Here is a 16,591-nt window from a genome sequence, read left to right as displayed (position 1 = left end):
GTTTCAAACCCCTGACTACAGGTTGATCCACCCGCCTCGGCCTCCCAAAGTGCTGGGATTACAGGCGCAAGCCACCACTCCCGGCCACACTATTTTATTAATGGGAAGAAGGAAAATAATTTCTTCTTTCAAGGGACTTATATTTGAAAAGTTACCACATACAGGATTTGGATCTGGATTTAGAAGTTTTCAATTCTGTTTCCTTTTTGGGTTTTGTTGGAACTAATGAGGAAGTAAGGTAGAGAAAGAAGACAAATGGGATAGAAAGTGAGGGTAGGCGGGTAGAATAGAAACAAAACTAGATGAAGATTTTTGTTTTGTCAAATTTTCTCTTAAATACTTGTTGGACTAAGGTTTTGCAGGGTACCTATTGGTATCTAAACAGATTTTTACAGAATAAACAGGACAATAACTTGCTCCATTAAAGTCTTCTGAAATGGCTTCTTTGTGGTGTTTGGGTGTCCTAGGATCTAGTAGTGGAGAGAACTGTACTGCTGTTATGTCCTCTGCTGATTGAAAGGAGTGCTCTGTTAATTTTTTTAGTAATGTTGTGATTCTGGTCATAATTTGATACTGTTGGCTTTTCTTTTACAGTTTCCTAAAAAATTTGAAACTTTATTCTTTGTTTCTACTCACTTGTGAACACTGTCTCCATTAATGACTTTAGATTTTCTTTTAGAATGTAATTTCTAGTTTTGAAGATTTGACTTCAGAGGCTTATAATATATATCAGAGCATATACGGCATAATTTTTCAAGTTAAACCTGTAACTTACTATTCATTCTACACAAATGTCTGTATTTCAGATGGAGCAGCTATCAGATGAAGAAATTGATCATGGTGCTGAAGAAGACAGTGACAAGGAAGATCAGGACCTGGACAAAATGTTTGGAGCCTGGCTTGGAGAACTAGACAAACTCACTCAGGTCGGACGTAGTGCTTGAAAAACTGGTTGAGGATTTGAAGTCATCATTGTGTTAAAAGTTTAATGTGCAGAAGAGGATATGGATATAAGTTAGATTTTAAAGTATTGCCAGAAAGGAAGAAATGTTCAAAGTATTGACAAGTAAATGAAGTCATTCTAGAACAGAAGATATTAAGAATCTATGGTTATTTTAAGGATGTTAAAAAAAAATACTTGTGAGAGAGGCTGTGTTCATCTATATATTAAGTATCATCTATATATCTATATATTAAGTAATATCTATATATTAAGTATATATATATGTTTCATAAATGAGATAATTAGCTAAAAACTTTTAAAGCCTGAAATTCAAAAGTCTAAATTTTAGAAAACCCATTTACCTTAGTAAATTTGAATACATTTTCAACATAATGAAAATATTTTCTTTTTTCTTTTTTTTTTTTTGAGATAGAGTCTTGCTTTTGTCATCCAGGCTGGAGTGCAGTGGCGCGATCTTGGTTCACTGCAAGCTCTGCCTCCGGGGTTCACACCATTCTCCTGCCTCAGCCTCCTGAGTAGCTGGGACTACAGGCGCCCGCCACCACGCCCGGCTAATTTTTTGTATTTTTTAGTAGAGACGGGGTTTCACTGTGTTAGCCAGGATGGTCTCGATCTCCTGACCTCATGATCCGCCTGCCTCAGCCTCCCAAAGTGCTGGGATTACAGGCGTGAGCCACCGTGCCCGGCCCCATGTAAATATTTTCTATGACATGATTGCAGAATACTGACAAAACCTAATTCTGGGCTGCATTTTAAAACAGTGGCAAAATCTTTTCATTTTGCTTTATTCGATCTTGGGTTTTTAAAGAAGGTGACCTTGTCCTCTAAACCAGCACACTTTTTAGAATAAAAGGGTACTGTTATTATTGCCCCAGTAATACATTATATTCACTGTATGGAGATGGTTATGTTTATTAAATAAATTTAACTTCATGCCAATGAGAACATTAGAACAAAACTTATTTACTCATAATGTCTTTGGAAAGAACATTTGTGTAAAATTGTGTAGGTATGAGATTCCTTAACTAAAGAAAAGTAAGTGGGCAAGGTGGAAGCTTAAATTACTAGCAGCTTATTTCTGTAGCAATCTAGAATTCAAAGTGATAAACTCTTCGTGTAATTCTTGCTAGATCATTTTGAAAGGCAGACATGTTTGTGACCATAATCTGTTAATACTGTATTTTAGGGGGAATTTTTTTTTGTTTTTTGAGACGGAGTCTCACTCCTGTCGCCCAGGCTGGAGTGCAGTGGTGTGATCTCGGCTCAATACAACCACTGCCTCCCGGGTTCAAGCAGTTCTCCTGTCTCAGCCTCCCGGGTAGCTGGGATTACAGGCATGCGCCACCATGCCCAGCTGGTTTTGTATTTTTATTAGAGACAGAGTTTCACCATGGTAGCCAAGCTGATCTTGAACTCCTGACCTAGGTGATCCACCTGCCTTGGCCTCTCAAACTGCTGGGATTACAGGTGGGAGCCACTGCACCTGGCCAAGGAAGAATGTTTTCAACTACTAGGATTTCATAGGTATCATTCCCTTCATCTGTAATCAGAAGAAGTGACATTTTTTGTCAGAGATGTCTTATGTCTGTAATTGCCAAATTCTTTCTGTGTTAATTCTTAATTTATAAAAAGGGTGATTTAGGCATAGAGATTATCACTAGGCTATGCAGTTCTATGCTGGGAGAGAGAGGAGGCAAAGAAGAGCAAACAGAAAATGATAATGCATGGAGAAAAGTATGCAAGGGCCAGCTGACATGTGGGGTGTTCTTGACCATGTGGTTTTATTGTCCGTGCTTGGGAGGAGGGGCCCAAAAGAGAAAAGGCAGGTAGATATTAGTCCAGCTGCTCTGGGTGGAATAGGAACTACATGATGCTGCCCTGAAAACGGTGTTTCTACTGGTTTGGTACCTTGTACTTTCACCTGTATTTTAAGTTACCTGACATAAAAGTGTGAAGAGCCACTAATGATGTGACTGTTATTTTCATTATATAAATCTGTCTTTAGAGAGAAAAAAAGATTAAAACTGATGCATAGTGTGACTCACTGCTAATGTGTTGCTTTGAAACACTTGGGAGATTTTCAAGAGATGTTTGACTTACGACGTTTGTGGCTAAAACCTCAAGTTTCTTGTTTATTTCATTACTTTAGTTCATTACAGTGTTATCTGTACACCTGTATCACATACTCAGTGGTATGGTATTTTCAATTTAGAATTAAAACAAGTTTAAGTTTTAAAGTTTTAGGTAGTTGGTCAATCTTCTAAAATAGTTTGTAAAATTTTGTATGTGTGTGCATTTTTCTGGAAGAGGGTTCATAGCTTTTATAAAAATCTCAGCAACCCCTTTAAAAAGGTTAAGAGTTCGTGTCTGGACAACAGAGCATGACTTTGTCTCAAAAAAAAAAAAAAAAAAAAGATAGCATTATAAACAAATAGAATATCCAGCATTCTTTTAAAATTTGAAGCTTGTTCAATGCTTATGGTAGATAGAAATTAAAGTTTTAAAACACTATTCCTTATATTTTTTGAATCTATTAAACAATAACTACTGACCCTTTCTCTGAATTTCTCTGTTGTAAATATCTTTTTTCCTTGCTGTAGAAAGGTTAGAGAGGAAAAGAGTATCATTTAAACTTACAAGTGTAACTTACAAGCCACCCTACCCAAAGTATACAGTATGATTCAAGATTTGTCACAGGCAGTGTAGCTGGGTTGCAATTTGCCCTCCTTTTGATAGAACTGGAGAAGGACAAGAATATTTCATCATTGTTTGAACTTGTAATCACTTTCTATTAAAAAAATTAGTCTTGGGTCTCAATAATTTTAAATCCAGAACTGTCCGTTATCTTCAGGGTACTTAATATAGCAAAGATCGAGGCTTTCCTGGATCTAAACCAAATCCCTTTGAGGAAAGAAAGAACAGAACTCTCTGTGCGGTTTCTATGTCCTTTTTTTTTTTTGAGATTGAGTCTCACTCTGTCGCCCAGGCTGGAGTGCAGTGGCGTGATCTTGGCTCACTGCAACCTCTGCCTCCCAGGCTTAAGCGATTCTCCTGCCTCAGCCTCCCAAGTAGCTGGGATTACAGGCGCCCGCCACTGTGCCTAGCTAATTTTTGTACTTTTAGTAGAGATGGGGTTTCGCCCTGTTGGCCAAATTGGTCTCGAACTTCTGACCTCAGGTGATCCGCCTGCCTCTGCCTGCCAAAGTGCTGGGATTACAAAGTGAGCCATCACACCTATTTCTTAGCTTACCATGTCCATATTCACTTACCTCACTTATTTTATAGTGCATGTATATAAAATGAAGTCAGTCACTATACTTAATATGTTTGAAAAGATATTTACTCTGAACTATGACAGTCTCAGGTGCCTTTAAAAGTAAGCATAGGCTGGATATGGTGGCTCACGCCTGTAATCCCAACACTTAGGGAGATGGAGGTGGGCAGATCACTTGAAGCCAGAAGTTCGCAACCAGCCTGGCCAACATGGTGACACCCTGTCTCTACTAAAAATACAAAAATTAGCCAGGCATAGTGGCACATGCCTATGGTCCCAACTACTCGGGAGGATCACTTGAACCCGGGAGGCAGAGGTTGCAATGAGCCAAGCTTGTGCCACGGCACTTAAGCCTGGGTGACAGGATGAGACTTCATCTTCAAAAAAAAAAAAGTAAGCATGTATCTAAAGATTGAAATAAATATAACCAAAATAATAATGTGAAATACGATTATACTTTTCCTTAAGTCTATTGCTTAGGAGAACTTTGGTTTTATTAATTATAGTGTGGCAGTTCACTTGCTCATAAAACAAACTTCTTCTTTTTTATATTATTGAAACCTGAATTTAATATGACTATTAAACTTTCTTTTTATAAAGAGTTTGGATTCTGACAAGCCCATGGAACCAGTAAAAAGATCTCCTCTTCGCCAGGAAACAAACATGGCCAACTTTTCTTATCGCTTCTCCATATACAACTTGAATGGTAAGATGTAATTGGAAATAAAATGTAAAATAGTGTGCTAAGTCACATAATGTAGGAGCAGTACAACTGCAATTCCCAATATAAAAACTCGATATAAAAGCTACATGCATTACTTGACCAAGTTCTTAAATTTCTTTTTTCTTTTTTTTTTTTTGAGACAGAGTTTCACTTTTGTCGCCCAGGCTGGAGTTCAGTGGCACAATCTCGGCTCACTGCAACCTCTGCCTCCCGGGTTCAAGCAATTCTCCTGCCTCAGCCTCCCAAGTAGCTGGGATTACAGGCATGCACAACCACACTTGGCTAATTTTGTATTTTTTTTTAGTAGAGAGAGGGTTTCACCATGTTGGCCAGGCTGGTCTCGAACTCCTGACCTCAGGTGATCCGCCTGCCTCAGCCTCCCAAAGTGCTGGGATTACAGTCATGAGCCACTGCATCCAGCCCTTAAATTTCTTGATTTGTGTATTTTATTAATATTACTAATTGAAAATATCACAGAAAAAAGCAAACTAGAACATAACTAAAAGATAGTTGGTTTTATTAATAATTGACAAAGTACATACCCAGGTGGAACCCCACAGCAAACTTAATTGCATTCTCACTGGATTGAAGTCCAGTGAAGTTACTTGTTAGTAATTTTTAAAGCAGCCACTGTGGCCTTTATCTATTGTATTCCACCTAGTCAAGTTTATAATATTGACCTGTCAGTCTGTAATTTTTTAGACTTTTGACTTCTCTCTTTATGCCCTCAGCTCTCTCAGTATTAACATCTCTACCAAAGCATTGATCATATTAACAATATATTGAAGCCTGTGGTAAAAAGTTGCACAGAGGAATGTGATTAAAACCATGGAACAGTATAAGATTTTTGTAGTGTTTTTGTCTTCGAACTCATAATTTATTCTCCTCTGATTATTACAAGCCTTAAAAGAGGAGGACTGTGTACTTCTAAAAATTTCTCTTGGAATTTAAAACAAAAACCAGAAATACTTAATTTTATTTGCTTTAGGCCCAACAGAACATATTCTTTTTCTTCATCACCTGCATTTATTAACTGATTTATAATATAATGTATAAATTCTGGAAACATTATGTGTTGTTCATTGCAGAAGCTCTGAATCAGGGAGAGACTGTGGATCTGGATGCCTTGATGGCTGATCTTTGCTCTATAGAGCAGGAGCTCAGCAGCATTGGTTCAGGAAACAGTAAGCGTCAAATCACAGAAACGAAAGCTACTCAGAAATTGCCCGTTAGCCGACATACATCGAAACATGGCACCTTGAAAGGATTATCTTCTTCATCTAATAGGATAGCTAAACCTTCCCATGCCAGCTACTCCCTGGATGACGTCACTGCACAGTTAGAACAGGCCTCTTTGAGTATGGATGAGGCTGCTCAGCAATCTGTACTAGAAGATACTAAACCCTTAGTAACTAATCAGCACAGAAGAACCGCGTCTGCAGGCACAGTGAGTGATGCTGAAGTACGCTCTATTAGTAATTCCTCCCGTTCCAGCATCACTTCTGCAGCCTCCAGCATGGACTCTTTGGATATTGATAAAGTAACACGCCCTCAAGAGCTGGATTTGACACATCAAGGGCAGCCAATTACTGAGGTAAATAGATGGAACTTTTTCCCTGGTATTTTGTTATTAAAATAAAGGAGAAATTATATTAAAATAATTAATTTTAATTAACTTCTTAAATTCGTCTACATTTATAATTTGTCAAAGATACTTCTGAGATAGGTTTCAAGAGTACAGAAGGAATATATTATCAGATATAGTAGTGGCACAAAGATGATTTAGAAGAAATTTAGTTTCTTTTTTATTCTCGTGACTATAGTATTTGGAAGTTCTTGAATGACATTTTTTATTGTAGTATGAGTCATTTCACATGATTTGAAAAATTAAAATGATTCGCAAAGCCATTTAGTTATTTAATATATGTTGATTTAAAGTAAAACTTAAACACTCATATCACCATTGTGGTCCTCCAAGATTCTAGTTTACAGGGTTAACTCCATTATCTTTTTTTTTTTTTTCTTCTTTTTTCCTTTGAGATGGAGTTTGTACTCTTGTACAACTCATGCCCAGGCTGGAGTGCAGTGGCGTGATCTCAGCTCACTGCAACCTCCACCTCCCAGGTTCAAGTGATTCTCCTGCCTCAGACTCCCAAGTAGCTGGGATTACAGGCGCTCACCACCATGCCCAGCTAATTTTCATATTTTTAGTAGAGATGGGGTTTCACCATGTTGGCCAGGCTGGTCTCGAACTCCTGACCTCAGGTGATCCAACCACCTTGGCCTCCCAAAGTACTGGGATTACAGGTGTGAGCCACTGTGCCTGGCCCTCCATTTCATTATCGAAGAGTCAGTATGGTATATTGGAAAGGGCCACCAGGTGTGGAATCAGGAAACTTGATTCTGAGTTTTCCTTGCCACTCACTACCCATGGGACCTTAAGTGAGTTATTCTCTTAAACATCAATTTCTCACAAGTAAAATGGAGTTCATAGTACTATATCTGCCTTCCTAATAGGGTGGTTCAGAGAACCAAAAGTTGTTCATAAACAGATTTTTTTTTTTTTTTTTTTTTTCATAAACAGAGTCTCGTTCTGTCACCCAGGCTGGAGTGCAATGGCGTGATCTTGGCTCACTGCAACCTTGCCTCCCAGGTTAAGTGATTTTCCTGCCTCAGCCTCCTGAGTAGCTGGGATTACAGGCGCGTGCCACTATGCCTGGCTAATTTTTGTATTTTTAGTAGAGACAGGGTTTCACCAAGTTGGCCAGGCTGGTCTCGAACTCCTGACCTCGTGATCCGCCCACCTCCCAAAGTGCTGGGGTTACAGGTGTGAGCCACAGCACCCAGCCATAGTTCATAGTACTATATCTGCCTTCCTGATAGGGTGGTTCAGAGAACCGTAAGTTACTCATGAACAGATTTTTAAAAGATGGAATTTTTTTCAGCGTGTGACTGGATAAGATAGGGAATAGATTTGCGATAACAAGTTCAACAAAAGCTGAGTTTGGTGAAAGAGAATCCTTTATTGAGTTCTTTTCATCAAAGAGATGGTAATTCTGTCATCTGGTAGCAGCAAGAAAGAAGAAAAGTGGGGCAAAGTTAAGTCAACCTTTCCAATAAGCTTGTGTTTACAATATTCTAATATGGCATAAAAGAATCTATTTATCAATAATCAGTACTAAAGTAAAATCTTGAATTTTAACTATTACTTGACATCATTGATTTTTTTTTCGTAACTTATTTAATTCTTTGGATTAATTTCCATCAGTCAGTAACTCTTGGTATCCACCCATGTGCGTAGCTTTGTTTTTGGTACTGTGGAGCACAAAAGGAGTATGAATCATGGTGGTTTGGAGATAAACTTGAGTTATTTCAAAGAAAGCGAAATCTTACCAACCTGAAGAATAAACTTTCACTTATTTGAAATGAAACTTATCTAAGTGGTATATATTCTATAGAGAACTTGAAAACTGATTTCTAGGCCGGGCATGGTGGCTCACACCTGTAATCCCAACACTTTGGGAGGCCGAGGCGGGTGGATCACCTGAGGTCAGGAGTTCGAGACCATCCTGGCCAACATGGTGAAACCCAGTCTCTACTAAAAATACAAAAAAAATTAGTTGGATGTGGTGGCGCATGCCTGTAATCCCAGCTACTCGGGAGGCTGAGGTAGGAGAATCACTTGAACTAGGGAGTTGGAGGTTGCAGTGAGCCGAGATCGCACCACTGCACTCCAGCCTGGCGACGGAGCAAGACTCCATCTCCAAAAAAAAAAGGAAAAAAAAAAAAAAAACGATTTCTATTTTGTGATACCTGGGAATTATATTTAGCACAAGCTACTTAATATGTATCATTTCATGTCCTTTAGATTTACCTGCTAGGATATGAGCAATATTTTGTTAAGGATGTGCTTTCTTGGCCATTCTTTGTTTTGTACGTTGATATTCCTTCCAATCAGTTTACAGTATTTTGAGTTGGATTAAGATGCGTGAGGACAAGTTATAAACTAATCATTAAGGATCTTCTAATACCGTATGCATGTCTATCTTTCTGTCTGTAAAATGTGCTCGTTATAAAAGTTCATACAATATAAGGGCAAATTGAAGTAAAACATGAACAGTTCCTCTCTCCCAGCAAGCGCACTTCAAATGGTATCTAGTGGTATCCATGGATATCACTGTGAATACTGCAAAGATACCAGTACTCAATGGTATAATGTTTAATATAAGAGTTTAATGTAAGGTTTGGTGAGTAAACTGGGACTATAGCAGGGAAAGGAGTTAAAAAGCCTTATCTAGCTAGCCTGTTCTTTTGCCTCACCTAGGAGTATAGAAAGGTGGTTTAACAAACCCGGAACTTGCTTCCGTTTGCTTTTTTCCTAGGTCTAGTCTGTTCTGATTCAAATAAAGTAAACTGAGGCAAGCTTAATATATCCTGAACTCATGTATCAAATTGTCTTTAAATGCAAATACAGTTTTAAAAATATTTTAGTTTTTCATGCATGGCGTTAAATAGTTCTATGAGATATGTTACAGAAAACTATCCTCTACTCACATACACATCATATTTTGCTCCCAGAGGTAAGCAATTTTTGCTCATTTAGCTGATTCTTAGGGAATTTACCTCTCTATCATTAAATCTACATACACATTGCCATTTCTTGATTTTTTTTTTTTTAGTGGTATGTATTACCTATTGACTTCTCACTCTGCTCCAGAAGATGGAGGGTATAGCTGTCTGTATACAACTTCTTCTCACTTCTCCTTTGCTGTTTTTCCATTCTCCAAATATATTTTGATTGAGCTAATATTCAGTGTTTATGTTAAAATGACTATATACTTGCAATTTACTGCTAACCTCCATATACTCTTAATGACTACATCCTGTTTCTGGAATATCATTTTACTTTTACTGGAATGAATATATTTTTTAAAATATTTAATTTTCTATATGGTGATCACTATTTCAACTTCAGACTTTCTCCCAGTTGATTAAATCTCTCTGGTTCAAGCCAAATTAGCGTTCCATTAATTGCATCTTCTTAAAATTCTATTTATTTCTTTTCTTTTCTTTTTTTTTTTTTTTTTGTAGTCTTCAGGATTATCCTTAGGTCTTTTTTCTTAGGCTGGTGAGCTTCTCTGGAGAAGATTCTTCCAGTCTTCTATGCTGGCTGCCGGTGTTTTAGTAGCCCATTTGGGAAAGAAGGGTTGGAACATGAGGATGGTCCCCATTGTTCCAGTCTGTGAACTTTCATCAAATCCTTCTAGGTCAGGGTTTCTCAGCTACCAGCACTATTGACATTTGGGCTAGATAGTTTTCTGTTGTGAGTGGCTGTCCTATGCACTGTAGGATTTTTAGCAGCATCCCTGGCCTGTACACACTAGATGTCAGTAGTACACATACCTTCTTCAGTTGTGACAACTAAAAACATCCGCAGACATTGTTACATGTTCCTTGTAGGACAAAATCCACCCCCAGTTGAGAGTCACCACTGCTCTAGGTAGAGAGGGTTAACAGTAGGTCTGAGTCTTTTTCTTTGTGGAAGGTGACCTTGGGTTTTCCTTCTCCTAGCATTCTTTTCCTGGACACATACTGGATTAAGAATTAAATATAGAATATCTCCAGGTAATATTGTTTATTGTGAAATTGACCCCTGTTGGTGAGTGTATATGAACCAGGAAGACTGTCCATGAATGAATAAATTAGCCTATGAAAAGACACAGACCTTGACTTCGTGGTGTGCAGTGTAACTCTTTTTTTTTTTTTTTTTTTTTTTTTTTTTGAGACAGAGTCTCACTCTGTTGCCCAGGCTGTAGTGCAGTGGTGCAATCTCAGCTCACTGCAACCTCCGCCTCCCAGGTTCACATGGTTCTCATGCCTCAGCCTCCCGAGTAGCGGGGATTACAAGCACATGCCACCATGCCTGGCTAATTTTTGTATTTCTTTTTTTTAGTGGAGACAGGGTTTCGCCATGTTGGCCAGGCTGGTCTCGAACTCCTGACCTCAAGTGATCCACCTGCCTCGGCCTCCCAAAGTGCTGGGATTACACTGTGGCAGCCACTGCACCTGGCCAGCAGTGTAACTCTTATAAATGAGCATGAACATGTTCTTTAAGGGGCCCTGGAACTTACCCTCACTGGCTGTTAAAAGGTACTGCTGGTTCCCGTGGAGCACGAAGTTTCCCTAAGCCAGGGTGTTTTCTGCACTTACCATGTGGTCTCTTTCCCTTACAATGAGCTATTTATGGGCCCAAAAAGGGCCTGTGGTGAGCTATATGGACTCCCTCAGAAGATGGCATGTCTCTTTTTATTTATTCAGAACTGAGTGAATCTGGCTTCAAGCTATGGTCTGTTGGGTCTTGTGAGTGAATGTTAATCTGTACCTGAGACCACTGCTGGTGGGCGAGTGAGTAAAGGAGGGAATCTGAGAATTAGCTGCTTTCTTAAATGTGTTTTCAACCATTCTTCCTGCTTTTAGTCTCACCATCACCTGTCTACTCTTGCTTCTGAGGACTTCTGAGGTTACACGATATAAATTGAGTGCTCCTCTGCTTTTCTCCAGTGCTGGTCCAGCATTCAGCTTCTCTTGGATTTGCTAAATTGGTTACCACTCAGCCGTATACTTTTTTCCCCCATCTTCCCACCCCCATTTTAATCCCTGTAAAACAATGCTTCACAACTTGGGCTACTTTGTCCTGCTGGGGATATGCAACATTTATGGTTGTCCATCAAGGGAGTGTGCTACTACTGGCATCTCGTGGGTAGAGGCCAGAGGTGCTGCTAAACATCCTACAGTGCACAGGACAGCCCACATGAAGGATAATTATCTGGCCCAAAATAGTGCCAAGGTTGAGAAACCACATTTTAAATCGTGTGGCACCTGTTAGTCACGGGTCAGCAAGGTGGCAGTTATAGTATGTTGTATGAAGTCCTTCTGTTGAAAGTTTCTAATAAAGATCAAGAAAGTACCAGCATCAAATCTTCTTAGATTCAAGGAAATATAGGTATCTTTGGCCAGTCCCTCTCTCCTGAACTCCAGGTGCATATATTCCATCTCTAATCAATATCTCTATTTGGATGTCTAATTGTGTATTATATTTCTCCAGAGAGATAGAACCAATAGGATATGAGTGGGGATTTATTATGGAAATTGGCCCATACCATTATGAAGGCTGAGAAGTCATATGACAGGCTGTCTGCAAGCTGGAGACCCTAGGATGGTGGTAGTGTGACTCAGTCCAAGTCAGAAAGCCTCGGAACCAGGAAAGCCCATGGTATAATTATCACTCCTGGGCTGAAGGCCTGGGTACCCAAGGGAGGCTGCTGGTATAAGGCCTGCAGTACAGAGACTGGAGAGCCTGGAGTTCTGATATCCAAGAGCAGGAGCAGAGTGTCCCACCTCTAGGAAGGATAGGGAGGAAATCACCTTTTCTCTGCCTTTTTTGTTCTATCTGGGGCCCTCAGTCAATTGGATAGTGCCTACCCACAATGAGGGTGGATCTTCCCCACTCAGTCCTGGTTCACACACCGTCTCCTCTGGAAACACTCTCACAGACATACCCAGATGCTTTACCAGTTCTCTAGGTATTCCTTAATCCAGTGAAGTTTATACCTAAAATTAACCATCATAAATAGATTGCTCAAATTTAACTGGTCTAAACCTAAAGTCCTGCTCTTTCTCTTCAAACTTATTTCTCCCACTGTCTTCTCTATCTCAGTTAATGGATATTCCATCTGTCTAGTTCATCAAGCAAACTCCTTGGAGTCTTTATCTACTTATTTTCTTTCTACCTCCCTTCCAATCCAGCAGCAAATTCTGTTGGCCTTATCTTCAGAATATATCTAGAATGTGATCACTTCTCACCACCTTCACTGCCACCAAGCCAACATCATCTTGATCTAGATTTTTGAATAGGCTTCCATCTGGTCTTTCTGCATTCACCTTTCTCCCTTAAGTCTATCATCCACACTGCAGCCAGAGTGATCCTTTTGAAAGGTAAGTCAGATCATCTCTTTTCAAACCTAAAGGCTTTGCATCTCAAGGTATAGCCCAAACCCCTATAATGGCCTATAAAGCCTTGCCTGATCTACTTTCCCATTACCACCTATTTTTCTTCCTTCTGTCCCTTACCCCACTAGCCATACTATCCCATACTTGTTCTCAGCCAGTAGCCAGAGCTTGTCTCTTAGCCTTTGCACTTATTCAACCATGCCCGGACGCCTTTCCCGTCTTCAGTGTAACATACTCCTAGCTACCTTCTGGAATTTGCTCAAATGTCACTTATTGAGGCGTTCTTTGATCATGCTATTTAAAAATGGAGCTCCCCTTACTCTGCCCTATTATTACCTTTTTTTGTTTTGTTTGTTTTGTTTTTTTGAGACAGATTCTCGTTGTGTCCCCCAGGCTGGAGTGCAGTGGTGCCATCTTGGCTCACTGTAACCTCTGCTCCCTGGGTTCAGTGGATCCTCCTGCCTCAGTTTCCTGAGTAGCTGGGACCTCAGGCATACGACATCATGCCCATTTAATTGGAATTTGGAATTTTATACATGACAGTGTATTTTTAAAATGAAAATACTTTGTAAAGCTATTAGTTTATAGCAGATGCAAAGGATTTTTTTCATCATAATATACATAATCATCAAGTTTTCTTAAGATTCAGCAAAACCTTTTGCTAAATTTAAAGGAATAGGTAAGGTTGGCACAGTGGCTCACGCCTGTAATCCCAGCACTTTGGGAGGCCAAGGCGGGCGGATCACCTGAGGTCATGAGTACCAGACCATCCTGGCCAACATGGTGAAACCCCATCTCTACTAAAAATACATAAATTAGCCAGGCGTGGTGGCGGGCACCTGTAATCCCAGCTACTTGGGAGGCTGAGGCAGGAGAATCACTTGAACCTGGGCGGCAGAGGTTGCAGTGAGCTGAGATGATGCCACTGCACTCCAGCCTGGGTGACAGCGAGACTCCGTTTCAAAAAGTAAAATAAAATAAAGGAATAGGTATCAGATGAAAAAAGAGGCTGAAGATTTAGTGAAACCCAGGGGAAAAGCCTAATTCACACAAACATATTTCAAATACACCCCCCCAATAATCACTGGCACATATGCCTTGACTCTTACTGTTTGTGTTTCTTGGAAATCTGTGTGATTTTTTTTTTCTGCAGAAGTAAAAAGAATCTTTATTTAGGTTTAGGTCTGTTTTTGTTTTGGGTTTGTGGAGGGCTGGTGAAGGACCTTTTTTTAGACAATAATAGAAATATATTCATCTGGCCTGGTGCAGTGGCCCACGCCCGTAATCCTAATACTTTGGGAGGCCGAGGCGGGCGGATCATTTGAGGTCAGAAGTTTGAGACCAGCCTGGCCAACATGGTGAAACCCCGTCTCTACTAAAAATATACAAAAAAAAAAAAAAAATTAGCCTGGCGTGGTGGCAGACGCCTGTAATCCCAGCTACTCGGGAGGCTGAGGCAGGAGAATCACTTGAATCCAGGAGGTGGAGGTTGCAGTGAGCCAAGATCATGCCACTGTACTCCATCCTGGGTGACAGAGCGAGGCTCCATCTCAAAAAAAAAAATACGTATATATATTCATCTATTTAAAATGGATAGGGGCTATAAAACAAAAAGAAATAGTTTTAAAAACATTCACAGATTTACTGGCTATATAATATCCAGTAGAAGGAGAGCAGAATAAAGAGAAAAGGGGGCAAAATAGAAAAATTGAGTTCTTGTTCTGTTAGCCATTGTGCTTTATGTCTTAACACACATTGTGCAGAGCCCAACACCTTGTGGAGGGCACAATTATCCCTCTTTTACAATGGAAGGAACAGAGGTAGACAGTGACTAAATAACTTGCCCAAGGGTTTGAACCCAAACATACTGGTTGTAGATCTCATACCACCGTATCATGCTCCTTCATCACAGAACTGAAGGAAAATCAAGACGAGTAGACTGGCCAGTGCTCTCAGAGCTGGACCTAGAGACAGAACTAACTACATGGGCAGGAGAGAAAAAGGCAAAGAGACGTATGTTATAATATCCCCATCTTGTGGTGTTTTTGTATTTTTAAAAATATTTTAAGGAAAATTAAGTTAAACTCTAGCTCTAAACTAAATAAAGCTTAAATAAAAATTAAGATGAGGGCTGGCAGGTTCCCACTCTTAGTAGTAATATTAATCATTCATAATTTTTATACCAACCTTTGAAGATCAGTGCTGTGATTACCCCCATTTTACACATGAGGAAACAGATTAAATGATAGGCCCAGAATGACCTTGCCAATAAATGGCTACGCTGGGGCTTGAACCCAGGCACTGTAGCACCAGGGTCTCCATTCTTAACCATCAGGCCATACTTACTTTCAACATACTGTTTGTGGAAAATGCATACATGTGTCAGTAAAGATGATGGAAATCTATTTTATTGAAACACTAATGAGTGGTCATAAGCCTCCACTTCTTTCCAGTTGTAATCTAAAGTGTTAGCTATCACAAGGAAGTGTTTTATTTGTAACCACTACTTTGGTACAAGGCCATTTCTTTATAATGGTTTGGCTCCTGTGTTCAGATAAATGGTTTTTACTTTTTTTATTTTTTATTATTTATTTTTTGAGACAGGGTCTTGCTCTTTCGCCTAGGCTGGATGGAGTGCAGTGGCGCAATCTCCGCTCACTGCAGCCTCCACCTCCTGGGTTCACGCGATTCTCGTGTCTCAGCCTCCCCAGTAGCTGTGACTATAGGCACGCACCACCACACCCGGCTTGTCTTTGTGATTTTTTAGAGACGGAGTTTTGCCCTGTTGGCCAGGCTGGTCTCGAGCTCCTGACCTCAAGTGATTCACCCGCCTGGGCCTCCCAAAGTGCTGGGATTACAGGCATGAGCCACTGCGCCTGGCCAGATGAATGCTTTTTAATATGTGCATTCCCACCCCAACCCCAAGGACTCTGGCTTGTAAATGGCACTTTGTTTTAACATGTTACAGATTCAGTTCAAGAAAGTAGTGATTCATAACTTACTTTGCAGAGATTTGTGGTGAGTTTTTAATAAGATTGATAGAAAGTTTTTATCAAACACAAATGATGCAACACTTTGTAATACAAATGAAAGTTTTCAAAACTGAGAAAATGTATAGCAAAATTTATACAGAGAATTGACCTTTAAATTCATTTTTTTCCCCATGGGAGAGGAGACTCACTGGACATTTTTGTTACATATTTTGAGCACAGCTTTTAGATTTATGAAAGTAGTGATAAAGAGTAGGTAAATATTAGACTTGGAGCAGATAATATTTTTTGGTAAGAAAATAAGTACTTTATGGAAATAGACCTAATTAACATTAAAAAGCTATATTATTCTATAATCCCTTTTTATTCATGTTAATGTAACCTAAATTTTTAATCTTTGTTTATTTACTATTTTGTATTGTTTTTTCACTTCACATATATCCTTTTCTGGTAAGAGTACACTGAATAATAGCTATAGTATTCTGTCATACTGTTTTACATGTAACATAGGCAATCATCTCTTGTTGAATACTTCAGATTTAATTTTTTTTTTTTTTGAGTCAGTCTCGCTCTGTTGCCCAGGCTGGAGTGCAGTGGCGCCATCTCGGCTCACTGCAACCTCTGGCCTC

General features: G+C 39.5%; 1 protein-coding gene across 10 annotated transcripts in view; it reads left to right on the top strand.

The window, feature by feature from the left end:
- RAPH1 (Ras association (RalGDS/AF-6) and pleckstrin homology domains 1) overlaps nt 1-16,591 on the top strand; it is a 105,497-nt gene that overhangs the window by 43,196 nt on the left and 45,710 nt on the right. For all 10 annotated transcript variants that reach the window (XM_054479190.2, XM_054479189.2, XM_063648373.1 and 7 more), the window contains 3 exons: nt 807-926; nt 4,839-4,944; nt 6,051-6,556. In XM_054479190.2, the coding sequence (XP_054335165.1) occupies nt 807-926; nt 4,839-4,944; nt 6,051-6,556 (732 nt within the window). The remainder of the gene's footprint in view (nt 1-806; nt 927-4,838; nt 4,945-6,050; nt 6,557-16,591) is intronic.

Source organism: Pongo pygmaeus, chromosome 11 (genome assembly GCF_028885625.2).
Source record: "Pongo pygmaeus isolate AG05252 chromosome 11, NHGRI_mPonPyg2-v2.0_pri, whole genome shotgun sequence".
NCBI lineage: Eukaryota > Metazoa > Chordata > Mammalia > Primates > Hominidae > Pongo > Pongo pygmaeus.
This window is presented reverse-complemented; position numbering and strand designations above follow the sequence as displayed.